Source organism: Dichomitus squalens, assembly GCF_000275845.1.
Source record: "Dichomitus squalens LYAD-421 SS1 unplaced genomic scaffold DICSQscaffold_5, whole genome shotgun sequence".
NCBI lineage: Eukaryota > Fungi > Basidiomycota > Agaricomycetes > Polyporales > Polyporaceae > Dichomitus > Dichomitus squalens.
This window is the reverse complement of record NW_006766887.1, coordinates 784725-808554: the sequence shown is the minus strand read 5'-3', so window position 1 is coordinate 808554 and position 23830 is coordinate 784725. Positions and strand designations below refer to the sequence as shown.

General features: G+C 57.7%; 8 protein-coding genes across 8 annotated transcripts; 5 read left to right on the top strand and 3 right to left on the bottom strand.

Moving 5' to 3' along the window:
* Positions 1-391: 391 nt before the first annotated feature.
* On the top strand, positions 392-2179 carry DICSQDRAFT_133894 (uncharacterized protein). The gene is made up of 2 exons (XM_007362973.1): positions 392-1204; positions 1269-2179. Exons 1-2 carry the CDS (start codon positions 498-500, stop codon positions 1984-1986), a joined length of 1425 nt encoding a protein of 474 aa, XP_007363035.1. The 5' UTR covers positions 392-497; the 3' UTR covers positions 1987-2179.
* A 74-nt stretch (positions 2180-2253) lies between these two features.
* DICSQDRAFT_178709 (uncharacterized protein) lies at positions 2254-6368 on the bottom strand. The gene is made up of 3 exons (XM_007362972.1): positions 5398-6368; positions 5189-5331; positions 2254-5117 (listed from the first exon to the last, which is right to left on the bottom strand). Exons 1-3 carry the CDS (start codon positions 6199-6201, stop codon positions 2342-2344), a joined length of 3723 nt encoding a protein of 1240 aa, XP_007363034.1. The 5' UTR covers positions 6202-6368; the 3' UTR covers positions 2254-2341.
* A 108-nt stretch (positions 6369-6476) lies between these two features.
* DICSQDRAFT_100982 (uncharacterized protein) lies at positions 6477-11873 on the top strand. The gene is made up of 13 exons (XM_007362971.1): positions 6477-6642; positions 6696-6857; positions 6910-6975; positions 7031-7140; positions 7189-7627; positions 7688-8240; positions 8292-8658; positions 8717-10301; positions 10373-10546; positions 10609-10831; positions 10892-11452; positions 11503-11651; positions 11730-11873. The coding sequence occupies exons 1-8, from the start codon at positions 6531-6533 to the stop codon at positions 8945-8947; spliced, it is 2040 nt and encodes a 679-aa protein (XP_007363033.1). The 5' UTR covers positions 6477-6530; the 3' UTR covers positions 8948-10301; positions 10373-10546; positions 10609-10831; positions 10892-11452; positions 11503-11651; positions 11730-11873.
* A 390-nt stretch (positions 11874-12263) lies between these two features.
* On the top strand, positions 12264-14157 carry DICSQDRAFT_144900 (WD40 repeat-like protein; the record flags this gene model as incomplete). The annotated part of the gene is made up of 7 exons (XM_007362970.1): positions 12264-12494; positions 12554-12667; positions 12728-12861; positions 12922-13069; positions 13126-13388; positions 13460-13784; positions 13837-14157. The coding sequence occupies 7 exons, from the start codon at positions 12264-12266 to the stop codon at positions 14155-14157; spliced, it is 1536 nt and encodes a 511-aa protein (XP_007363032.1).
* Positions 14158-14283: 126 nt separating this feature from the next.
* On the bottom strand, positions 14284-15003 carry DICSQDRAFT_167395 (uncharacterized protein; the record flags this gene model as incomplete). Its single annotated transcript, XM_007362969.1, has 5 exons — positions 14284-14359; positions 14410-14422; positions 14484-14648; positions 14697-14798; positions 14859-15003. The coding sequence occupies 5 exons, from the start codon at positions 15001-15003 to the stop codon at positions 14284-14286; spliced, it is 501 nt and encodes a 166-aa protein (XP_007363031.1).
* Positions 15004-15266: 263 nt separating this feature from the next.
* DICSQDRAFT_100978 (uncharacterized protein) lies at positions 15267-18315 on the top strand. The gene is made up of 5 exons (XM_007362968.1): positions 15267-15394; positions 15459-15584; positions 15640-15940; positions 16003-16820; positions 16871-18315. Exons 1-5 carry the CDS (start codon positions 15299-15301, stop codon positions 17966-17968), a joined length of 2439 nt encoding a protein of 812 aa, XP_007363030.1. The 5' UTR covers positions 15267-15298; the 3' UTR covers positions 17969-18315.
* Positions 18316-18319: 4 nt separating this feature from the next.
* Positions 18320-20263, bottom strand: DICSQDRAFT_153307 (CMGC/CDK/CDK7 protein kinase). The gene is made up of 9 exons (XM_007362967.1): positions 20205-20263; positions 19993-20122; positions 19892-19941; positions 19701-19834; positions 19474-19653; positions 19268-19386; positions 19021-19207; positions 18793-18942; positions 18320-18732 (listed from the first exon to the last, which is right to left on the bottom strand). The coding sequence occupies exons 2-9, from the start codon at positions 20034-20036 to the stop codon at positions 18505-18507; spliced, it is 1092 nt and encodes a 363-aa protein (XP_007363029.1). The 5' UTR covers positions 20037-20122; positions 20205-20263; the 3' UTR covers positions 18320-18504.
* A 400-nt stretch (positions 20264-20663) lies between these two features.
* On the top strand, positions 20664-22696 carry DICSQDRAFT_54281 (uncharacterized protein; the record flags this gene model as incomplete). The annotated part of the gene is made up of 10 exons (XM_007362966.1): positions 20664-20783; positions 20849-20911; positions 20968-21070; positions 21125-21243; positions 21378-21552; positions 21590-21647; positions 21829-21844; positions 21903-22078; positions 22136-22234; positions 22291-22696. The coding sequence occupies 10 exons, from the start codon at positions 20664-20666 to the stop codon at positions 22694-22696; spliced, it is 1335 nt and encodes a 444-aa protein (XP_007363028.1).
* Between the last annotated feature and the right edge of the window lie 1134 nt (positions 22697-23830).

Below are 23830 nucleotides of genomic sequence, written 5' to 3'. Positions count from 1 at the left end.
AGGTCTGGTTTTGGGTGCACCACGCGCTGAGCAAACAATTGCTCACTGCATGATTTGGGCATCGAGGATGCCCAAGTTATGCAGTGGTCAGTTGTTTGTTCTCCGCCTTTCGTGCACGAACACGGCACACGCGCATTTCGTACTTATGCTGTGACGGACTCGCGATAGACGCAGCATGTGGCTGGTCAAGACCATGGACGATGGAACGTTGCCGACCTGCGCACTGTTGCGACCATCGCGGTCGCGCCGAGCCACCGCCGCGGGTCTTTCGCGTAACGAGATAAAGACGCGCCGCTCAGAATGGGGCATAGGCACGCTCACGTGTCGCCCCCTGTTGCGAGGCTCATTCGCGTGCCTCTGAGAGAGACTCCTCGATTGCCTGGTCCGTAGCTGAAGTCTTCGCCCCGTACAAATCCCGCAGTCTTTCCTCTCCGACGCGTTCCCCCACGATTTACGCGTCTAGCCAACCTCCCTGGCCACGTCGACGCGTTGACGGAATGACACGAATACGTAGGGATCCACCGGAGACCAAGCATAGGCGTCGCACCGGTACACCTCCGCAGCCTGGGGCACTGGCGGTCAAGCGAGTAGACCTCGGGAGGACAAAGCTCCCTTTCCCCAAGGTCGTCGACATCGCTGGTCTGAAGCTCAACCCCTCCCCGGTGCTGGCCACGTTCTTCGCTTTCGTGTCAGAGCGCCACCAGGTCTTCTGCAGACGTTTGGCCGGAGAACCCCAGTCAGAGTGGACGCAAGATCCGATACTGCAACAATATCCGTTCACTAACGTCTTCCGTGTCTTTGACCGTGTCACGCAGTATATTCTGCTCGAGGTCGTCCGGAAGGGCGACCAAGCTCTGCACGAGCAGTGTTTCCGGCTGATGCTCTTCCGCTCGTTCAACAAGGTCGAGACATGGGAGTATCTACTCGAGAAGATCGGCGACTTGACGTGGCGTGACTTTGATCTCGTCGCGTACGAAAAGGCCTTGCTGACTCGACAGCAGCAGGGAATCCCCCTCTACAACCCCGCGTATATCATCCCGTCCCCGAAACTTGGAGCGAGTGCGGCCGCGTCGAACCACCTGAGACTCATCCAGCTCATGATGGAGGAAGACCTACCGTCGCAGCTGCAAGAGCTCGAGCACCTGAAAGACGCGCACGGGCGAATCATGCTGTTCCCAGGCATGGGCGAGTTCATGGCCCTTCAGTACGCGAACCCGCCTTCCGCTTCCGTCGCTTGCCCTCAGCTGACTTCCCCCGCTTCTTTCTAGGCTCCTCCTCGATCTAAACATGACGTCCCACTTCAACTACTCCGAGGACGAATGGGTCGCCCTCGGCCCGGGCTCCCTCGAGTGCCTCCGCAAAATGTTCGGCCCAGACGTCCGCGGCCACGAGCTCGACGCGCTCCGCTGGCTGCACCAGACCCAGCACGAGCACTTCGCCCGCCTCGGCACGCCCCCCGACCGCGTCCCCCAGCTCGTGCGCGGGCGCGCCGCGGGCCTCAGCATGGTCGACATGGAGCACGCCCTGTGCGAGTGCGAGAAGTACTCGCGCGCGGCCCACCCGACCATCCAAGGCCGCCGCCAGCGCGTCGGCAAGCGCCAGTTCGCCCCGCGCCCCGCGCCCATCACCGCCGAGGTGCCCGCGCACTGGCTCGACGCGCGCAGCAGGCGGCGCACGGTGTACGCGGAGCCGCCGCCGGTCGAGCTCGACGGGCTCGTCGTGTACGAGGTGTCGCACATCGTCGCGGAGAGGAAGAACTCGCAGGCGGGGGATCCGGCGTACCTCATCCGCTGGGTCGGCTGGGGCCCGGACGACGACACGTGGGAGCGCGAGAGCACGCTCGCAGACGGGGCGCCCGACGTGCTCGCGGAGTGGACGTCTGCGAAGGCGAGGATCAGAGCACGCGTGCAGGAGTTCCAGGAGATGGGTGCGCGTTATAGGCCGTCGCTCGGGACGCAGGCTAGGAAAGGAACAGAGACAGTCTGAGCGTCGTGCTGCACTTGATACGCAGCTTCCGGTCGAGTTCTTACTTCGCTTTCACATCGCTCTCGTACATCGCTTGGCTGTCCTTGTTAAGACTTACGATATCGTTTGCCGTTTCACCCCGCCGCACCTTAAGGTGTCGTGGCTTACCATCACGCTTATAATATAGCCACCAGTGTTAGTCACTGATAACGCGACTATGTTGGTGCTCACAGAACGCCAGGAACCGATACGATGCTTCCGTGCGTTGCTCGGCCACTTATATTTGGCTTGGAAGGAATGAGTACGCAAGATGCTCATAACCTACATAACAGCAGCAACCGACAGCGCGAAACCAAGGAATCCTACAGCTGATAGACTACAGTCCCTCAAAGAACGACAGATCCTGCGCAGACAAGCCCCCAACCGTCCCGTTCGTCTGCTTTGCCGCACCACCAGACCCAAACGCGCTCCCAATCCCATTCTGCGGCGAGGTCGTCCTGCCGAAGTCCCAGGCATCGAACAGCGGATCCGCGGCGGGCGTGCCCGCACTCGATGTTGAGGGGTCCGTGTTCATGGGCGCGGGACTGGCGAGTGCTGGGGGCGGCGACGCAGCCCCTCCGATCGCGCCCAAGCCACTCGACGGCCGCGTGGGGTTCAGCGTCGGTGGCAGCGGGAAGCTCGCGGACGGTGCCAGTGGCTGTGCAGCCGCTGCGCCGGCGGGTGGTTCCTCGTCGTCCATGATGTCGAACAGGGCGGCCGGGCCCTTGGGAGGGGCCCCGTTCGGTCCGGGGATGATGGCGGGAAGCGGGGAGGGCGGGGCGGGCCATCGCTGGCCTTGCTTGGCGGCGGCCCTCTCGAGCAGGTTGAGTGTGTGCAGGTGCTCTGCTGCTTGCGACCTTCTGCGGGCGAGGAGGGAGGAGCTCGCACCTCCCGATGGGGTGTTCGGGGTGGCCGAAGCCGGCGAGGATGCTGATGGAGGCTGGCTTGGAGGGCGTTGGAAGAGGGGCGGCGGCTGCAAAGGTGGTACTGCCCTCGCGGTCGATGAGGATGGCGGCGGGTGCAGCGGAGGTGGCTGCAGCGCAGTAACAGCTTTCGCTGGGGGGTGCAAAGGAGGAGGCTGCAGAGGTGGTGCGGGTTTCGTAGGGACGCGTGGTGGGGAGGGCGTAGCAAGAGAGTTGCCAAAGAAGTCCAACCCGTTGAAGCTGGACGGGTTGCTCTTCGGGGTAAGTAACGCCTTGTCTGATACGCTGTTTGCAAACAGAAATGTGTCTGAAGTCGACTGTGAGGTGGAGTCGGACATCGGGGGCGAGTGAAAGTCCGAGAAGTCATCGTCATCGAAGCCCGCGAGGTTGTCCTTCAGAGGAGCAACCGGTACCTCGACGGTAGACGCGGAAGGGGGTAAGGCAAAAGGGGCCAAGGTAGGCAGGGTTTGCGACCTAGAAGACATGTTCCGTGGCGCCCCGTACATCGTGCGTGGGGACTTGGATATTGGAGGAGGGATTGGGGGAGAGTGTGAGAGCTGCTCGACTGGAGACTGGAAGTCGGAAAAGTCGTCGTCTTCGAAGAGGTTCGATGTCACCGGCATCGCACCTGCAGAATTCACATTCTGAGCCTGTGAGGGTGGCCGCAGTAGCGGGATAGGAGCCGCTGACTTCGAGAATGTGCTGGCCAGCGGGGTCTCCGTGGCGAGTGGGCTAGATGTCAAGTTGGACCGCTTCTTGCCTTCCAAAAATGGTTGCGCTGAGCGCTGGGGTGTGCTGGGGGACGACATGAGATGAGGGTATAGTTCACCCAGAGGCAGCGCAGATGTGGGGGAGGGTGGCGAGTCTTCAGCGGCTGTCCGGTACGACGTCTGAGACGACGTAGAGGATGCAGACGTCGGCCCAGCATCGAACTGTGACGAAGCGGGAGGGGGAGGAAGAGGAAATGGTGACGATAGTGTGGGTTTTGGCCTGGCGGCCACTGACGGAGCGATAGGCGTGAATGAAGGCGGAGGGGGCAACGAGAAGCCTTCCAACGGCGGTGTCGACGTCTGTAAGCGGGAAGGAGGGCGAGAGGAGGGTTGCGACGAGAGCGCAGGCATGACTGGAGGTTTGGACGGTCCGGCTCCTGGTGTGGATGAACCCACTCCTTTGAACGGCGCGCCAAGCGAGGGAAGAGAAGACGGGCTCATGTTATGAGGGGGCGATATCGCATCCATGGAATCCATCGAGCCAAAAAGCATGTCGAAATCATTGCCCATAGCATTCGCAGGGGAGCTGAGCTTCGATCCAGCGCTCATCGGATTGCTTGCGGCACTGATAGGTCGCAGCGGGGGTGGCGCTCTCGGTGGAGGAGCTAGTGGTGGAGGTAGGACAGGTACTACAGAATCCCTCTTCGCGTTGACGAACTTCTCCAACGCGTCCGTAGCATCCTCGTCCGTATCGTCTCTCGCGCTTGGTACGATATCCGACAGGAACTCCAAGTCATCAGAAGACAACGCGAGGGAGCTGCGGGGGCTACCCCCACCACTCCGTCGTGAGAAGCGAGTGAGAAATCGTGAGACTGCAGAGGGAGCAGGAGGAGTCTCAGAGCGCTCCGCTACAGGATCTGGGGCGGTGCTGTAAGACGACATCGCGGTGATGGGAACAGTCTCCACGGACGTGGGCTCCTTCGAAGGAGAAGGAAGTCGTGTTACGCTACCAGTCATGGACGAACGCACGCTGTCCTGACTGGGACGTCTGGAATCCGACTTGACCTCGCTGGTCACCGGGCTCCTGGGTTTCTCCGTCGAGTTAGGACGAGGTTCGCTGTCGGTGCCCGTAGCTGCAGATGCATTCGTGACGACCTGCGACTGACGGCGACCCCAGAAGGAGAAGAGACCTCCTGTCTTCTTCGTAGTATCGGTGGCTGGCGCGGCAGGGGCCTTCTCGACGATCCGCCAACCAACCGGGATATCATCCTCAACCACCTCTTTGCGCTCCTTGACAGAGGTTTCCCATGCAGTAGAGCCCTTGGCTGCAAGGTAATGTGACATCGGACTACCTCGTGTGATAGGCAGGTTCTTCGTCAATTTCACGGAAGATGCCACCTTTTTCGCCAGTTGAGTTTGCGCGAACCGTGCCAGCGGCTGCAATGAGAGAGGGGGCAAGAAAGAGTCTGAGAAGGTAGTCCTATTGAATTCATAGAGTAACGACACATGGCTCAGTGGCGCGTTGCACGAGCTGTAATGCGCACCACTCACAGACCCGGTACACCTTCTATCCCACTGCGTCTATCATTGCGCCAAGCATCCTGCTCGGACGTCTGCTCTTCCTCGGGATTAGGGCAGATCTCGCGAGACAATTCTTCAGTCTGAGCTAGGATGTTCGCTAATATCTCTGGTGGCTGAAGCACAGGAAGTACAATAGGCCTGAGTATGTCTCCAGAGGCTGAAGCGAGAGAATTACTCACTACACGACGATCCTGCTTTGCCCTCTGCTGTCTCGCTCGCTCCCACTCGTCCACGACGGGTTCTTCCTCATTTGCTTCCGGTTCAGCATCGTCCCAAGCAGACGCGCCCCAAGGGTCGGCGTCGGCGCCACTTACGATGAAATCAGGTGTGTCGTCTGCTAGACCAGATTCGAAGGTTCCGAAACCGTCCGGGCTGGGAGGCGCCACTAATTCTGGGGCAATGTCATATGTTTCGATCACAACGGACCCCGTACGAGGAGCAGGGATGGTTGGCGTCGTTAGAGTTGGCGAGAAAGAGGTACTTGGAGAGTCGTTGGACAGAGCATCATCCAGAGTAGGAGAAGAAACAGAGGGCTGTACCGGAGACGAAGGTAGACTGGAAGCTCCCTCGACTGGTGAAGCGGCGAGGGGAACGTAATCGTTCACTTCCTGTGCAGCCGTTTCCGTAGGGTCCTCCTGGGCCTCATCTGTACGTTCGTCAAAGACTTCTGCCTTGTCCTCTACCTGCACTTCTTCTTGGATAACCTCTGGTTGAGGTTTCCTGAGCGTGATGCCTTCGTACGTGCTCGGCCCCCATCCTGCGTCTGCGTCGGATTGCGACCATGAGAAGCCTGGGCTCCCAGACGGTTCGTCCCAGCGGATATCAGCTCCGGTGGACCAGGACGGCGCTGCTAGGTCTGCCTCCTCATCAAATGGACTAGTGATTTTAGATGGGGAGGACCATGATGGGCGCGGATCGCTCTTGAACGTCGAGGCGGTGTCATGTGTTGTTTCACTCCATGCATTTTGATAGAGGTCGTCCATGTGCGTAGGAATCGTATGTCATCAGTCACCACGACGTTGTCGAGGCCGAAGGGGAGGCGGGGAAGGGGGAGACTGAGGGTGCGGTGTGAAGCGTCCCGGAACGCGAGACCGGTGCAATGGAGCGCCTAGAGACTGCCCCGGCGGCGGCGGCAACTGAGACGCCCGACATTGGAACGGGTGTCCGGAGTCCGCAGATGAGCGCCACGTGCTGGACGGGTCCCGGGACACGCCAAGACGAACATCGCCCGAAATGCGGACGGGCTGCTCGCATTTGGACTCCATCCTGGCTTGGCTCCCGTCTGGCTTGTCTCTCCCCGCTCCCTCTCGCCATGGACGCGTCGTCCCTCGAGCTCAGAAAGAGCATCCTAGACTGGGATGAGAACGACGTCCACGCCTGGTTCACCTATCTTGGCTTTCCGCAGTACGAGCAGCAGGTTAGAGGTGCGTCCGTGTAGTCGTCCGTCGATACCAACAGTCGCCGAATGGCCGTCCAGAACACAACATATCCGGTGATGTCCTCTGTCTTCTCGACCCCGACAGCCTCAAGGAAATGGGCATTGCTACTATCGGCCAACGACTCGCGATTTTGAAGGCCGTCTACAACGTTAAGCTCTCCCAGAACATCCCTATTGAAGCTGACCACTACGTCCCACCATGTGCGTTCTCGTGCTCATATTCATTCACAACCCTTCTTGACATTCTTTGCAGCGGAGGTGGATGAGCGCCACGAACATATCAGCGTCGAGAGATTGTATGATCTGCTCAAGGATCAAGGTGCGTGCCTTGCTACCTTTGTGCGTAGTATTTTTGGTCCTCATATTCCCAACAGGCGACCGCCTTCGTTCACTAGAAGAGGACAACAGAAGACTAAGCGAGACCCTCGGCAGTTGTCTAGAGGACCTCAGCTCACTTCGCCATGCATCACAACGACCATCCACGGTAAGTTAAGTCCTCATAGCCTGCTTCTGACCTCACATCTGTCCGCAGGGGGAGGCGGAGAGTCCCGTGCAACGTTCACATTCCTTCAAGTGGGCGTCCTTCGTGAAGCCATCCAAGTCTCCCACCAAAGCTGCACCCGAAGTCGAGTCACCACAGCCCTCCCCCCAACGTTCAGAACACGATACGAGCAGTGGGCCCCGTCAGACCAGCAGCACTCTCACCGACAAGACCCGCGCATCCGGCTCTACGCTTGTTGGCAACGAACCTTCCACGAGTCAGCATACGTCATATTCGACCACAAACACATTGCTGCCCAACCCCAACCCCCCTCGTCCACAACGCCAGGATAGCCAGGATAACCTGAAGAGCTTCAAAGTCAGTCTCGATGATCCAGCATGGAAAGTTCTTCCTGCGGCCCTCAAGAAGTATAAGATCAACAACGATGATTGGCAAAACTACGCCATGTTTATCTGCTATGGCGCCGCGGGTACGTTGCTAGGCTGTTACTTTGATCCTGTTCTTGCTGTTTACGTCAAGTCATGTACAGGGAACCGTATCGAGCGGTGTCTGAGTTACGACGAGAAGCCCTTGTTGCTCTTCCAGAAACTCAAGGATGCGAAGAAGAACCCTGTGTTCATGCTGAAGCACATCAAGGATATTCGGTCTCCAATCGCGGTCGCGCAGCAGAAGCAGGCCGCTCGGAAAGCCTCGGCCACCACCGTCGACGGGGCACCTTCTGCGAGATCTGTGTCGACACCAGGAACCAGCTCGTTGCAGACGTCACCAGGGCAGGGCCGTGGACGTCCACCAAAGCTGCAAGTGAACCAGCTACCAATCCAGACGCCCGGCCTCCTCACGAGTGTGCCCAACGGTCAGTCGGGCTGGCCAGAGCTTATGTCGCCGCTGGTCGACCACAAGGGCGATACCGCCGCCGACGCATCCAAGAGTCATAGCGACGCCAGTGCTGCGGGCGCGTCGGAGGGACCAGAGGCGAGTACTCCTCCTGTCCTTAGGGAAATGCCTCCGGCCACAGAGGTGTCTTTTGCCGTCGCTATCTACCCCTACATGGCGGAACAGGAGGACGAGTTCGACGTGGTTGTGTGCGTGCTCTGTCTGGTGCGGATCATCGTTATATGCTGACGCTAGTGCAGGGGAGACACTTTCGTTATCGTTTCTCGAGCACGAGGCTGGTGGGTCGTCCAGCGCGACCCTGCAGGGACAGGTCATGTCGAGCAAGACCCCTCAAAGCAGGGCTGGGTACCAGCAGGATGTCTCCTCGAGACTAAGGTCCCTGTGGCGACAGCGATCGCAGAGGCGACCGCGAATTCCCGAACTACAACAGGCACCTCGCCGCCAGTCACACCACCTGGCACGACGCCCATTCTACCGCTCAGTATCCTATCCACGAGCTTCCCTGGTATCGCGCTGATGGATTACAAGAAGAAGGGAGACGAGGAGCTGGATCTACAGAAGGACGACTGCTTGCGGGTGTTCAAGCGGTATAATCATTGGTCATACGTGAGTCTCGCTTCTGCCTCTTCCCAGCACATCAAGTGTCAACTATTGTGTAACATAGGCCGTCAAAGAAGACACGGGAGACAGAGGCTGGGTTCCCTCGTGGTTCATAGGGAAGGTTCCCACATCGTCAGGCACACCTGCGACGCCGAGTGCCGCCACAGCACCCGGCCTCACCGCAGATGCACAGGAGGCACCGTACAATCTACTGAGCAGTCAGGCTGCGCAGGTCTCTCCCATGTCGTCGGCGTTCCCACCCATACAGACGCGAACAACAACGGCTGTTAGCTAAGGGTGGCCGATGTTGCTCTGCTTCTTCGTCCGGACTTCTTTGGCTCTGCATCGTCACGCACTTCACGAATTTCCCCGCACCCTACCCTCATACACCCCATCTCGTCTCTCACATAGACCACATCGCATGGTCTGGTCTTTCGTTCACTGTCTCTGCATGTGTTTCCTCTCGCATCGTCTAGTACCACCCCCGACCACGTCGCTCCTTAACGTTTATTGGTTTTCTCACCATCGGCTCGCTAATGTCAATAACGACTCGCATATCATCCCGTGTCCTTCGTTGCCGTCTTGTGTCCCTGTACGCGCTCGCGCTCATCCTGACGATGCGTCCGCACGTGAAGCATACAGATCTAGCGCAATTCCCTCCCCTGGATTACTCCTTCGTTCCCTTTCTCCGTCTGCTTTGCCGTAGGTATTCGCCACTCGCTGCCCCCTTCAGCTCGCTGCTCTGAGCATCGCATCATTGATAGCATGTCAGCCGTCTCGTAGTACTGTACAAGTAGTATCTATTCTCTCATATGACATCTCAAAGCATATCGCTCTGCTAGGGTCGGTCTTAAGAGCATGCATGATCTGGATGGGTGATGATGATACTATGCGATGCGGAGGTGTCAACATATATCAATGAGTTATCAATAGGGAACAAAGGTATTGGTCTGACGTGCGGCGAGACTCGGGGCGTAACAAGACAGCGACTGGATAGCGATGGAGAAAGCAGAATATGGGTACATACAACTATAGTCCAAGTCCCTCCAGAATCATAATCCGCCGGGTCGAGAGACAAGGCGATTTGTGGCAACATTCTCGCGTACGTGTGGAAGCATGCGGTAACATGATGGATCGACGTGATGTCAAGGTGCGTTCAGGAACACGGGGATTCGCTACATCTCCTTGTGATTCCGCCGAAACGGATGGAGGACGTGGGTCAACCTGCGGGAACAAGACGCAGCGCGCGTACGTAGAGCAGAACAAGATGGACACTGTCAGCACGGCCAGCCCGGAAACGCATCAAGAGCCAAGGAGATGCGGCACCTATGTCGCCGACGCTCACCATCCGCGCCATCCGCGCCGGCTCCCGGTCGACGTCGTCGGGCTGCCGGCGTCCCTGACCCCCCCGCGTTCACGCTCGCGCTCGCGGTCCCTGGTCGCGTCCTTTCCGTCGTGACTGTGTCGCGGGGAGTGCCCGGTGCTGATCTTGCTCGCGCGCTTGTCCGAGGGGTCGTGGCGATCGTGATGGCCGTGACTGTGACTGTGGCTGCTGGGGCGCGTGCTGGTGCTGTTGTACCGGCCGGGCATGGGCGGGTCGGCGTCCATCTGGTTGCTGTGTCGCCTGTCGCGGTCGACTGGGGAAGTCGCTGGACACGATGAGATGACAGAGGAGTCAGAACAGATACGGAGAGCGGGCGAGCGAGAGCGGTCGACTTACGGGGAGGGACATACGTTCCTGAGGACCGACGTGGGTCTTCCGTCATCGCGCGCTCGCGGTGGCTATGGCGCGACGAGCGGCGCTCGTGGTGGGACGGCTGGACGGGAGGCACGACCGGCACCGGCTGTGGCTGAGGCTGAGGCTGGGCGTAGGCATGGCTGTAGCGATGTGGACCTGCCGAGGGAGACGTTAGTATGGCGCTTGCAATGCGGGAGGTAGCTTGCACGGGAGCATACCGGACGAGATGGGTACGTTGAATGACTGCGCTGGGGGAGGGGGGGGGACGACGTTGACAGGAGGCTCGGCGGGTCTGTCTGCGATGGCGGCGGGCGGAGAGCGAGGTGTGGGCATGGTGCTTGAACGGCGGGGTGCGTCGATGTAGCCGCCGCTGGGCTGCTCGACGCCGTTGATGGTGTACCGTTCTCCGTCTGGGGAGGAGTAGATAACGTGCTCGTTGCCCTGGAGGGACGAAGGATGGTCAATATCGACGCGCTGTGTATGTTGGAATTGTGCGCTTACTTCTGCGTCGACACGCTTGGTGATCGACTCTGTTCGACCGTTGATGGTCCGCGTCGTCTGGCTTTGCGAGACGAATCGCCCGTTGCTCCCAATGGTCTGTGACCTGGAGCTGTAGACGCGAGTGTTTGAAGAGTTCATGGCGGGCCCGGTCAGGAAGCCGCCAAAGGGCGACCCGCCGAGCAAGCTTCCACCAAAGGGAGAACCGCCGAAGGGCGACGAGCAGAACAGGGACCCGCCAAACGGATCACCCAATGGCGACGAGCCGAACGGGGAGCGGAAGAAGGGGTCATCGAATGGCGAGCGAGTGAAGGGCGTGTTCGCGAAGAATGGGTCGTTGTCGAACGCCGCATGGAGGTCGCCAAAGAGGGAGTTGAACAGCTCGAAGGGGTCGGTGAAGGTCCACTGAGGTCCGCGCGAGTGTGAGCCCGAGCCGAAGTGACCGCTGAAGAAGGGGTCGTTCGCGAAGGGGTCTCCAGGGAATCCGAATGGAGATCTGGCAGAACTGCGGCCGGCATCTGGCTGCTCAGCAGGAGGAGGCCAAACGCCGTGTTTGTCGTACAACTAGATATTTTGTTAGTCGCAGTCAGCGGTGGGGAAGTCCGGATGCGCACCTTGCGATTCTCCGGGTTGTTGAGAACTTCGTAGGCATTGTTGACTAACCTGAACTGCTCTTCGGCAGCCTTCTTGTCTGCCGGACTAACGTTCTGGGGCAGCCGGTCGGGGTGGGTTTGTAATGCCCTCTTGCGGTATGCTTTCCTCACTGCGGAACACAGTCAGGACCAAGGCGTCCTTGTGCGAAGGACCAGCAGGAACGAAGATCAACAGAGACAAGACGTACCTTCCTCCGGAGTGGCTTCCTTCGTCACGCCGAGGATCTCGTACAAGGTAGCAGAGGCGGACACGGACATAAGAGGTCTAGAGTTGGGTCAGTGCGAAGGTATGCAGTATAGAAGGCGAATGGGGAGGACGAAGGTAAGCACTAGTCGTCTGGCTGCAACGAGGGCGTCGCGCCGAACAGGGTGTGTACAAAAGGACGATGTCGTGCTGGCTGGTGCTCGTGTGCGGAGTGGGCGGGGGCAGACAGGAAGACACTCGAACTTTCCTGTGCCCATGCCGATGCATACTGTATCTGGATTATGACTATGGCAAGCAGCACAGACGCCTTCACAGCGCCCTGGACCTTGGCACAGCCACCCTTCACCTCTGGTCTCCAGCGCCTGTTCGCACGTGGCCGTAGATTTGCGCTCAGTCCCGAAGGACTGGTCTATTGTTCCACCCAATATTCGCTCCTGGCAGTCTCTAAATCACACCTCTGAGGCAGGCGGTGGCAGCACGACGCCGAATATCTTGCTCCGTGGCCGCGGCTTGAACCATGCACCTGAACGAGGCCATTCTCTGCGCGACCGCACCGTCCGCTTCTGGCTCTGGACCTGGCACGCTCTCTCTCCATGACATCCAGACCGGAACCTCCCTCGCCTCGTGGAAGCAGTCTTCATCAAGCACACATTGCACAGCAGTCGTGCAGTCGAGGGATGGGCAAGGCGGCTATATGCTCGCTGCTCAGCAGGACAAATCTATCATGAATGTATATAACTTCCAAAAAGTATGCCATCCCTTCGCTTCAACATGTGATCGCTCCTCAGACACAGAATGCCTCCCCAGGACCAGCTTGCTCTGAAGATTGTGCTGCCCGAAAAGCTCTCGGCGATAGCGGTCGACCCGAGGGGGAAGTACTGTGCAGGGGCAACTGCCCAAGGCCGGATATTTCTCTGGGAGGCGCGTAGGTCGTCAAGCAATCCAGCCCACGCCGTCTGACTTCCTTTCGCAATATAGTAGACCGCGTCCGGGATCATGTACAATTCGTGGGACGCTCATTACCGTCAGATAAACGTCCTCCGCTTCACCCACGATGCCGCCGCGCTCATTGCCGGCAGCGAGGACTCGGGTGTGAGCATATGGTCAATACCGAGGTGAGTCTCCTTCGGACCGCTTCGCAAACCTGGATGCCGGTCGCTCATGTGGGCGTGCAGGCTTCTGGACGACACCCTCCAGAATGAGCTCCCGACCCCTTACTGTAACTTGACCGACCACACGCTCCCCGTCACGGACATCGTCTGCGGGGTCGGCTTCTTCCCCTCCTGCCGCATCCTCACGGCTTCGATAGACCATACGGTCAAGGTGCGTGCCCGTATGATTCCACTTCGCGCCACAAATAGCCTGAACGGACAACTTAGCTCTGGGACTCGGCCTCCAAATCCCTCCTTACGACGTTCTACTTCCCCCAACCCATCTCATGTGTCGCCTGGGACGTCTCCGAACGGCTGTTCTTCGCGGCGTCCGCGGACGGGTCCGTACATCAAGTCAACCTCTTCCGTCAGCGGGAAGACAGGTTCAGCCGCGCGGCCATGGAGGCCGTCGGCGGCGCGGGCGTGGGCGATGTCATCCGGATCAACGACACCGACCCCGCTGCGGCGCGCAAACGCCTCATTTCCGTAGGGTGCGTCTCGCAGGATGCTCTGTGTGAGCCTCTCGGCCGGCTCGTGTCTGACGCCCTTCACGCTCGTGCAGGGAAGCGGTCACGACGCTCGCGATCTCCCTCACCTCGTCCATGCTCCTCGCGGGCACCGCGACGGGCCTCGTTCATATCTACGACATTGCGTCGCACCAGCTGCTCCGCACGCTCTCGTCGCACAAGGGTATGCAGATCACGTATCTGGCGACGATGCTGCGCCCGCCGGACCTCATTGGCCATGTTAGCCTCTCGCTCACGGCTAGTGGGGCGGGCGACGCGAAGGAGAGCATCCCGGCGCGCCCTGTGGCGCCGTTCCAGCGCATTCGTGATGCGAAGACGCGGGAGGCGCATGAAGTGTCGTTGTTCCTGCCGCAAGTTCAGGTATGTTTTCCTCTGATAATGTTCGGTACAGAGAGCTCAAATGTGATCCTAGGCAACGACGAGTGCATCTTTTGGATACTCAAGACAGGAACTCATCAAAGACCACGCATACTTCGTCAAACCTTCTGCGGTAGGCCCGGAAGCTACAGGCGTGTCATTACAGACGCGGGTGACAGAGCTTGAGGGCGAAGTTGCTCGTCTGAAAGAGCAGCTGGGCAAGGCAAGGGGTATAAACGACGTGATGTGGGAAACCGTCGTCCAGCGGCTTGTTGCAGAGGGCAAGGAGAAAAAGCCGGAAAGCGGCGTGTCGATAGACGAGGATGGAGCAGAGCAGAGCGAGGGTGGACGGAGACGAAAGCGCAATCGCACATGATGCTCGATTGTAACATTGCTTTGCTTTGCAGATTCACACCTTGCTCGGTTCGCGTCACTGTCGCATTCAGAACGAACGCGGGGCTGTCGAGAGATGCAAAAGCTAGGAGAGCATTCCATATTATATCTACGCGGATGAATCGTCCTTGGGCTTGTACTTCTCCGGATCCGTCCCGTGGTGCTGATGGTTGACCAGGTTGAACCTGCGGAGTGTCAGTTATGAATATCTTGATGCATGGCGAGGGGTGCGTACATAGGGAACAGATCTATGATGTAGGAGGTTGAAGTCAATGAATGCAGAGTATTCATGCAAAGTACAACACCTACGGAATTTGAGCTGCGAGAACGCGGAGTTGCGGTATGCAACACCCTGGATCCACTCAGGCTGGTCGGACTCGCCGTAAAGAGGGAGACCGCGCCTGGCACGCTCAGAAAGCTCGGCAAAGTCTTTCTCCTCCTCGCGCTTGTTCTCGGACCAGCCCCAGAACCGGACTTGTGTACGTGAGCGACAGGAACGAGCGTTCGACATGGGGAACTCACAGCTTGACCTCTGGTACGCCAAGAGGAACCCACCAACGAAACCGAGCACACCGCCGACACGGAGCTGTGTCCTAATCTTCAGTTTCGAGGGATCCCATTTGTCTGTCTCGCTTGGTCATTCCTCTGTCTCATCAGTAGCAATGGATAGCTTGCCAAACGTACCCCAGAGGTACAGCGCAGTCGGAAACGCGGCGGTCGCACCGGCCCAGACGGCGAGGTCGGAAGGCCGGAAGTAACGAATTACGCGAGAAGCATGAGGGTCCGCGTCGATGAGGGGGTAAGGTGTTTCCACCACCTTGTTGGGCATGATTGTCGTCTACGGCGGCGGCGGCAGCGACGACGAGGACGGTGAAGGGAGCTGCTGTGATTTAGCGCCTACCAGCCCAAAACGGCAGGTAGCTGGGGGCGTGACTGGGATGTTTAGGGCCGGCCGAAGAAGCAGCATGGCTCGTGCCGGCCACGCTGCTGAGGCCAGAGAACGATCGCCTGGAGTCGCGACCTTCGACTCTCTTCCACTTGTCCTTTGTTCTCCCCCGCCCTCTCCAGTCCATCTCCTCCAGCACACGAGCGCGAAGACGCGTCATACCGCGAGAATAGCTATCATGAGCGGTGGCGCCGTCCGCACCTCCAGCACTCGTCGACACACAAGGAACAATAACGCGTCCCCATACGCGCGCCCTTCGGCGAAGAAGTCCTCTGTGCGTGTATCGATGTCCCATATCAGACTTGCTTGTTCTCATTTCTCGCCCTTGTTCGTCGCAGGGATGGAGCCTTACTGGCTTGCTCAACTACCTCAACCCATTCAACTCGTCGCATTCAGAACAAGAGCGTAGCTCGCCGCCTCCGGAGGGCGAGGTTGCGTCGCGGTTAGCGGCTCGCGGCCAGGAGGTGCGTGCTTCCCAACCTCCTATCATCGATCATTGGTGAACATCTGTCCGAGCAGATACAGACGGAAGGTACTACAAGACGAGATTCGGGTTACTCCAACTCCTTCACACAGCAGCGGCCGGCTCAACCACAACCACAACCACAACCCCCTGCACAACCTACCTCCCAATCGCCCCCAGCCGTTTCTATGAATGGCAGCCAACGCATTTCGCCACGCAGCGACCATTCCAGCAGCTCCTCTATCGAGAACATCAAGAAAATCCGGCAGTTCTTGGACGAGAAGGAGGGACAGGGACAAAGTCTGAATGCGATTGAAGTCGCCGGCTTGGTTCACCTTCTGCAAAACAGCGTCGAAGGTTAGTATCCCATACATGGTGCTGTATGTTTGATACATGGTCATAACGACCCGCGGATCTAGACTATGACGAACAAGAGCCTTTCCGATTTTCCAGGAGCCCAAGTGCGACGCCGATGCGTGGTATGACTCCTACCAACAACATGTTCTCTCCGAATGCCATGGAGCACCCGGCCGGTAACGGTGCACAGAGTGTGCCGAAGACTTTAGCCAAGAACCCGATGGGCGTTTACCACTGGCGAGGAGGCGGTAGTGCTCGCCCCCGCAATCGCTACCAATCGCCGAACTTTGGCTCAAAACCCGTCCGAACTACTATCAAGCTCCAGCCGGAGAAGTCCAGGGCAGACACCAAGAGAAGGCGTGTTGGAGAGGAAGCGACGACGTCCTCGCCACAGCGAGCAGGCGCTACGGCCGTTCCGAAGGCGAACGGCACGACGACGCCTTCAGTCTCCGCTTCAGCTTCTGCGACTAGTGCACTCAACGGATCAGCGTCCGTGAACGGCATGGCGAATGGTCGGGCAAACGGAGCTCCTCCGCCCACCACCCCTAGCAGACCAGGCATTCGTACCAGCGGTGTCAAACCTACTGCCCCAGCCATACCCTCGCCTCTGCGTCAGACATGGGGCCAGACGGACTCGCCGCCTCAGCCTCAGGGCAAGCCCACCCGTGCAGCGAGCTTCATGACGGAGCTGATCAAGGAGGTGACGCCTCCCAAGAAACCTGACTTCGTGAACCCGTACGAAGCAGCAAACCCGATCATCAAGCCCCCGCCGAAGAAGCAGCCAATCCGGAAGATGCGGGTTGCTGCGGCGAAGACTGAAGAGCCCAAGAAGGTGCCCGAGCTTACTCCACAGGCGATCATCGAAGCTACTGTGCCTAAGGTGAGCAGTCGTTATAATGTTGCTGAGCGCGCAACTAATTAATTGAGTAGGGGAGCAAGCGATCGAGACCACCGCCGGAGCTCATCGGGGTCAAGTCTCCTGAGAAGAGGGTCACGTCTCCCGAGTCTGCTGCCCCCCGCCGCAGCACGCGTCTGAACGGTGCCGAGTCTTCGGCACAGGTCAACGGCGCGCCGAAGGCACCGGTTGTTGAAGAGGTATCCGAAGAGGAGCAGCCTTCGCCGCCCAAGAAGCAGCGAACTCTCACGTTGCCCCCCGCTCAGCAGAGCAAAGTCTCCACATTCATTGTCGAGGAGGTCGACGATGTCGAAATGTCGCTACCGTCGCGATCGGCGCAGCCTTCGTACACTTTACCCTCCGAGATCATCGAGCCTGGAGACGACAAAGTCGACAAGAAGCGGGCGACGTCTCCCACCTCTGCCTTCCCAGGCTTTGGTGCCGCAGCCCGCGGCGCGAAGTCCTCTGCCCCTAAGGCACCATCGAAGCTTCGCTTCAGCATTCAAGTGGAAAGGGAGGAGAAGGCAGATGCTGTCGCCGCTCCTGCCTCTACTCCTGTCCCTGCTCCCTTCTCCGCGCCTGCGCCGACATTCGCGGCTTCTCAGCCTGCCAAAGCACCTGTGGCGCCGGAGAAGCCCAAGGATGTGCGTGTGTATGTCGCTGCCATGCGCCAGGACGAACTTCCGACGTACACGTTCACACCTCCGCTCTCTTCCCCCGGTGCCGGCCCTAGCACGCTGAGGGCTCGCCAGATCGCCAAGGCTGCCCCTGTGTCGTCGCTACCTACCTACGATTTCACGAAGGTCCCAGCGCCAGCCCCCGCGGCCAAGCCGACGGGTGGATTCGATTGGAGTGCGGCAGGAATCAAGCCTCCTCCCAAGGCCGCCGGGGAGTCGTGGACATGCTCTGTGTGCATGCTCCAGAACTCGACGGCAGGCGACAAGTGCACGGTGTGCGATGCGCCGCGGCCGGACAAGCCGAAGCCCGCGACGGCCCAGGGCGGGTTCAATTGGGCGGCCGCTGGGATCAAGCCCCCTCCGAAGCCCGCTGGGGGACAGTGGACATGTTCGGTGTGCATGCTGTCGAATCCGAGCGATGCGGCGAAGTGTACGGTATGCGACTCGCCGCGGTGATGCTTTGTCCTCGTTTTCTTTCCTGATTACAGGTTTGTCGTAATCGTCTTCTGTGCATACGTAGTTGATCCGTAGCCGTGAATCTGCAGTAGCAGTTCCTGTCAATGTTTTCGTCTCGTCTGCGTTGTTTCTGCAATTAGTTAGCCAGCTGTCTGTGACCCGCAATTCTCTCTTCCTTTTTCGCCCTCGCTGTCGCGATCTGCAGCGATGCCGTAGATATTACACGATGATAGTGATATTACATCCAGTAGCTATCTACTTGTACATACGAGTCCGTGTTGTGTAGTAGCGCATCTTCGCCACCGCTACTGTTGCTGAACAAGATCTAGGGGTACCTTGCGTACTCTGTCTCGGCTTCAGAGGCATTCAATATCTCTGATATCTTGTCTGCTGTGCATGTGTGCTCATCCAAACCTGATGAGGGCGCTGGGCGCATCGAGCGTGAACGCCCCAGCGCGGATGCTCGGGATGCGCGATGTGAGAAACGTGGTTGTCGAGGGACGTGATGTGGATCGGCGGGACTTGGAACGACTCCGTCATTTGCTGAAGTCGAGCCGTCTAGCGACCGGTCTACTGCTGAGGTCCTCGGACGAGTGCTTGCGCTTGAGTTTGTTGGGCGGGTTCGCCTTCACACCGGGCCCGGAGCTCGCCATCTCAACATTGCCGTCCATCTCCTCGAGAGGGACGTCCTTCTTTGCAGGCTTGGGGAGCTTCGAGGGGTGTGAAGGGTAGGGGAGGGCGAAGAAGTAGGGATGGCTAAGGGCCTGTGTGTTGGGAAGGACACATGAGCATGATGGACGGTGAGAGGACAGAGGGGCGCTCACATCTTTGGCGCTGATGCGGCGCTTGGGGTCATAAATGAGGCACTGGCTCAGGAGATTGAGACAGTCCGTGCTGGCAGCAGTGAACAGCTCTCGCAGCGGCGTCTTGGGGAATTGTCCCACTGGGACGTAGTCAGGCAGCTTCGTGTGCCCCTAGTTACGGACGTGTGAGCGTGGGCGTGGGTGGACGTGGGGATTCCGACGGTGCGGTGGCTGGATGTCAATGCTTACAGGCCAATCTGTTTCTGTTGGCGTGCCCAATGCACGAAAGATCGTCTTGAGCTGGTCCATATCGGTCTCCCCGGGCAGGTACGGGGTACGGAGCATCAACTCCGCGAAGATGCATCCGACCGACCAGATGTCAACCGCAGTGCTGTAGTATCTACATCCCCAGAGAAGCTCGGGTGGACGGTACCATCTACGGTCCAGATGTCAATAGAGATGTGGAGCGGCCTGACCGGAAATTAAACAGACAGACCGCGTGATAACTTGGCAGGTCATCTTGTACCCTGGGTCGGCGAAGTCGCGGGCCAGACCGAAATCAGCTATCTTGAGTTGACCATCGGAAGCGATGAGCAAATTGTTGGGTTTGAGATCCTGTGCAGTAGACGTCGGTGTCAACGTCGGGCTGCTTCTGCTAAATGCTGCGCCCTTGGTGGGGCCCCGGTGTAACGCGCCACTTACCCTGTGCAAGATGAAGTTCCGGTGGCAGAACTCAAGACCGCGAAAGGTCATAGCCATCCAGCTCTTGATGTCTGCAGGAAGGAAGACGAGAGAGCGGTCCTTGATGACGAGTTCCAAATCTGTATCGAGAAACTCGAGAACGAGATTCAAGTTTTTCTTGGACGAGAAGACGTCCAGAAGCTACGCTGGTGAGCACGATAGTTGAGAAAGACGGATAAGGCACCTACTTCTATGACGTTTTGGTGCTTTGATTCGCGCAGGAACTTGACCTCGCGAATGGCGGACATGTCCAAACCATCCTTGAACTGTCCTACTTTGATTTTCTTGATGGCCACTTTTCGCCCTGTGGCTAGTTCCCTCCCTGTAGCGCAGACATGTGAGCGGCGCACTACACGACTGCGATGGTACGCAGATTTACCTCTGTACACCACGGCATAGGTACCTTCACCGATCTTCTGGTCCTTAGACCTGGAGACCACAGAGTCAAGATTGGCTCTGATAATTACTATCAGGACGTACCATCGTCTTTGCCTTTCAGCATTAGCCTTTTCAACTGCGTCCATTTCGGTATTGATACGGTGCGCTGAATACTAAGACCACGCTTGCAGGGACAGCACGTTGGCCAACTTGTTTCGCACTTACGCCGATGCTGGGAAGGATGGATTAGCTCCTAAGCAGAGCCCCAAGAAGACAATGTGGACGTGGTGCATTGAGTGACGTAGTTTACCCACCTGATATTTGGCAGGACTTCGTCAATGCAGGCTAGGATCCCCCACCGTGTTACTCGGCGTGAACCACATCCAAGACGCTGGACGCCCATGCCAGATCATCGCTACTTCCAATTTGGGGTCTGTATCGCCGGTGGATACCATACTAGGCGCGCGCCCGGTCGCACTGTCGTACGTCCATCATGTACAACACCGCTAAGACTAGAGCGGCAGTGTGGCGGGATGATAGTCCCTGTGCATCCGAGACACCTTATCGGACTCGTATTATAGTAGCTGTATGTGTGGCGGCGGCGACAGCAGTCTTCCATCCTTTCCCCTCCTTCTCCCGCCATTCTACGGCTTACTCAACTCTCCGCCGCTGGCGGCTTCATATCGTTCTTCCTCCTCGCTATCTTGTGTTTTTAGGCTCTGAAATCCTATATACTTGCTTCCCCTATCTTCTACTGCCGACGGTCAGTGCAGATGGCAAGCATCGACCATGGTAACCTCGTCACTCCCGACGATGTCCTCCGCACCCTGCCCAATGGCCAGCCACTCGTCATCAGTCAATATTATGCTGCTGGCGAAACCAGTGGCGTCGTGGTATGTCGTCTATAATCGTTGCCATCCTGGAGTAGCTACGACGGACCATTCTGTCGCAATGCTAGGTTCTAGCAGTGATATCGTGCACCTCTGCGATTGCAGTCGCTTGTCTGCTTACTGCCATTGCCGTGCGCGTTCTACTCCCGCATCCCACCTAACTCAGATAACAACAATCTAACATTAGATCTCTGCCTGGAATACTCGGAAATTGTCCTCGCCAACTCTATTCGTGCGCAGCCATGTCGCTGCGTACTTTGTTTCCCTATTGCTTTGCGAGATCGTGCAGAGTGCGTATGCCAGAACCATCCATGCGAGATGTCATGGTGACCGTTCGAAATTAGCCATCGGGTCTATCATGAGCATCCGATGGGTTCAGGAGAGGGCTGTGTCATACGGGCCGTACTGCACAGTCCAGGGTGTGCTCAAGCAGATAGCAGATGTTGGCACGGCGTATTGGTACGTAAACTTTCGAAGTGTTAGCGGCAGACCGCTGACCGCAGCTTCCCTCGGTCCGTATCTATTATAGGTCACTGGTACGCAGTAGGCGCGGCACGACCGCTCGCGGCTTTCATTTACTGACGGTCGTCTGCCCAGATCATCGCTCTGAACACCTTCTGTATCCTTTTTCTGCGATGGAGGCTCGGAAGATATGTGCTCATCTCTACGATGATCATCGGGTGGTCAACCATCGGCGCCATCATTACCTCGGGCCCCACGGCCATCCAGCGAGTCGATGCCGGACCATTCTGCAAGTCGAACTTCTATGGTTGTGTTGTGAGCCATGCTGATATAGCTCTTCTTCGAAGATGCGATATCCGGGTACTGGTGTTGGATCTCTGATCAATACCCATCCGAACGTATAACGTGAGTACCTCAGTTCCGCAAATGCAACGGGGTCTACCGGACGCGTCCGGTCAGCACGACAGAATCAGGTCGGGACTGCATGTGAACCAGCTCTTGTTAACGCTGTGTCGTCACACGGAATCCGTCACCCGCAACCTTCATTGGTCTCCACACACTTGCTAATCACCTTTTCTACCAACAGGCTCGACTACCTGATTGTAAGTGGATATCTAATCCACATAACCAACTAATCCACCCAACTCGTCATGGAAACAGATGTTCCTATCTGCACTGCTCAGTTTCGTTATGTACAGCCTGGTGTTCCTTCGCCTTCGCGGCAACATCCTTGTGCACGGATGGCACATAAGTTTCCACTTGCGTCCCGAATGTTCTGAGGGTTCGCCCAAGAGCATCGACACGCATGTCATGAACATTGCCAAGGGCATGCTACTGTACGTGCTCTAGCCCACGTCTGGTTGGTGGTTTACTGATCTGGTGCTTATCCAAAGATATCCGGTGGCATACACAATTTTATTGCTTCCGATCGCCATATGTCGCTTCGCAGAATGGACTGGGCATAACGTGTCATTCGCTGCGACCATCTCCAGGTACGTCTTATCCATCCCCCCCCCGAAGGTCTGCATTGACGTTGAGCCATTCTCAGCGATGCCATCTTCCTCCTGTCGGGAATCGTCAACGTGGTATTGTTCCTGACGACGAGACGCGTGCTCCCCCTGCACAGTGTTCTGCCAAAGACAGTCAGCTCACTGTTTCGCTCGTCCAATGCCGATCAGTCCTCTCCTCGATCCAGCACCTTCTCTGCGAGCAGCTTCTCCAACGACCCAGAAAAGTCGATTTTATCCTGCGAGGAGAGTATACGTATGCAAAACTCCTTCCCGCCTCGCTCCGCACTGCCCAACGCAGTCCCGACGCGGTACTCTGCAAACAGGCCCGATTTTGCGATCGACTCTGCCACATCCGAGGCATATGGGCGCATCTCCCAGGACAGCTCGTTTGATGAGGTTAATATCACGAGCGCCTCGTATTACCGGGGCGGGAGCTCCAAGTAGTCTGACAAACCCGGAGGCCCCTACCACCGTTCCCATGCCTTCGGACGTTCGATCCTATCGCAATCACAGCTGGGAGGTGATCTTTCGATGGTTGGGATATTGAATCTAGGTGCTACGTTAGGTGGTAAGAGTGAGCGGGTCCCGGGCGCTTGGTAGGCGGCGAGACGATACAAGTTCTCATTTACTACAGCGAGTCTTTACATTAGTAGTGATTGCACTCCAGCAGTGCCAAGGTAGCCTAGGATAGCGTGTACTATATTATATGTTTTGATTCGCAGGTCGTCCTCTCTTCTTCTTCTTCTTCTTCTTCTTCTTCTAGATCCCGTTTATTGCCCTGCGAGGCCGAGCCTCATGGTAGGCCGTAAATACAGTACTGTCTACTTAGATGTTAATGATGGTCGGCGGGACATGATTGTCCTCTCTTCTGCTACAGACTGGACGTTTTGAAGGGATGGGACATTCCTTCCTGTACACCTTTCCGATCAGCAAAGACGATGACGCTATTCTAAGTTCGTCCACACATGTGTGACACACCTTTACTCACTGCATGTCTCTTTAACCTCAAATTCGAAACCATTGAACCCACTACCATGCGGTTTGGATTGAGCCAGCGAATACCGCCGGGGTGTTGGAGTGCGTACGGCGAGGCAAGCGTGGTGCGAGCCTCGGCCGTGTTTCGGGCGGACAAGTCTTGTCGCGCCGTTGACGCGCCTTGTCCCGCCTTGTCCCGCCTTGGCGGATTCACCCCGTTTTGTTTACGAATGCCACGTCTCACTCATCTTGTAGTATGGACGTCTTGTTACAAATGTGTACTTAACTCTTTCGATTCACGTTGGCTCACCTCAGTCCCGCGTATAACGCGTGCTGAGGTGAGCATATGCTTGTTACTTATTCTACGTACTCATACTGATTAATACGCTGTAGTTACATTGCTATAGGTATTACAATATACTAGTCCCGCGTATAACGCGTGCTGAGTTACATTGCTATAGGTTATGAGCCCTGCCTTCTAAGGCAGACTTCAGGCACTAGAAACTTACCCCTTTAGGCAACCCCTCCTCCCCGAAATGGCGTCCATCAAGCTTACTGACGATGTCGTCCGAGTTCCTAAACTCGACGTCAGCGGCACCAACT

Bases quoted from the DNA above. Each gene is read 5' to 3' on its own strand.
- DICSQDRAFT_133894 (XM_007362973.1), top strand. From the start codon at position 498: ATGACACGAATACGTAGGGATCCACCGGAGACCAAGCATAGGCGTCGC. The intron at 1,205-1,268 runs GTACGCGAACCC...GCTTCTTTCTAG, and splicing joins GGCGAGTTCATGGCCCTTCA to GCTCCTCCTCGATCTAAACA.
- DICSQDRAFT_178709 (XM_007362972.1), bottom strand. From the start codon at position 6,201: ATGGACGACCTCTATCAAAATGCATGGAGTGAAACAACACATGACACC. The intron at 5,332-5,397 runs GTGAGTAATTCT...CCTGTGCTTCAG, and splicing joins CAAAGCAGGATCGTCGTGTA to CCACCAGAGATATTAGCGAA. The intron at 5,118-5,188 runs GTGAGTGGTGCG...TGAATTCAATAG, and splicing joins ATAGAAGGTGTACCGGGTCT to GACTACCTTCTCAGACTCTT.
- DICSQDRAFT_100982 (XM_007362971.1), top strand. From the start codon at position 6,531: ATGGACGCGTCGTCCCTCGAGCTCAGAAAGAGCATCCTAGACTGGGAT. The intron at 7,141-7,188 runs GTAAGTTAAGTC...ATCTGTCCGCAG, and splicing joins CATCACAACGACCATCCACG to GGGGAGGCGGAGAGTCCCGT. The intron at 8,659-8,716 runs GTGAGTCTCGCT...TGTGTAACATAG, and splicing joins GGTATAATCATTGGTCATAC to GCCGTCAAAGAAGACACGGG.
- DICSQDRAFT_100978 (XM_007362968.1), top strand. From the start codon at position 15,299: ATGAGCGGTGGCGCCGTCCGCACCTCCAGCACTCGTCGACACACAAGG. The intron at 15,395-15,458 runs GTGCGTGTATCG...TGTTCGTCGCAG, and splicing joins CTTCGGCGAAGAAGTCCTCT to GGATGGAGCCTTACTGGCTT. The intron at 15,941-16,002 runs GTTAGTATCCCA...CCGCGGATCTAG, and splicing joins TCTGCAAAACAGCGTCGAAG to ACTATGACGAACAAGAGCCT.
- DICSQDRAFT_153307 (XM_007362967.1), bottom strand. From the start codon at position 20,036: ATGGACGCAGTTGAAAAGGCTAATGCTGAAAGGCAAAGACGATG. The intron at 19,835-19,891 runs GTAAATCTGCGT...TCTGCGCTACAG, and splicing joins CTATGCCGTGGTGTACAGAG to GGAGGGAACTAGCCACAGGG. The intron at 19,387-19,473 runs GTAAGTGGCGCG...TCTACTGCACAG, and splicing joins GGAACTTCATCTTGCACAGG to GATCTCAAACCCAACAATTT.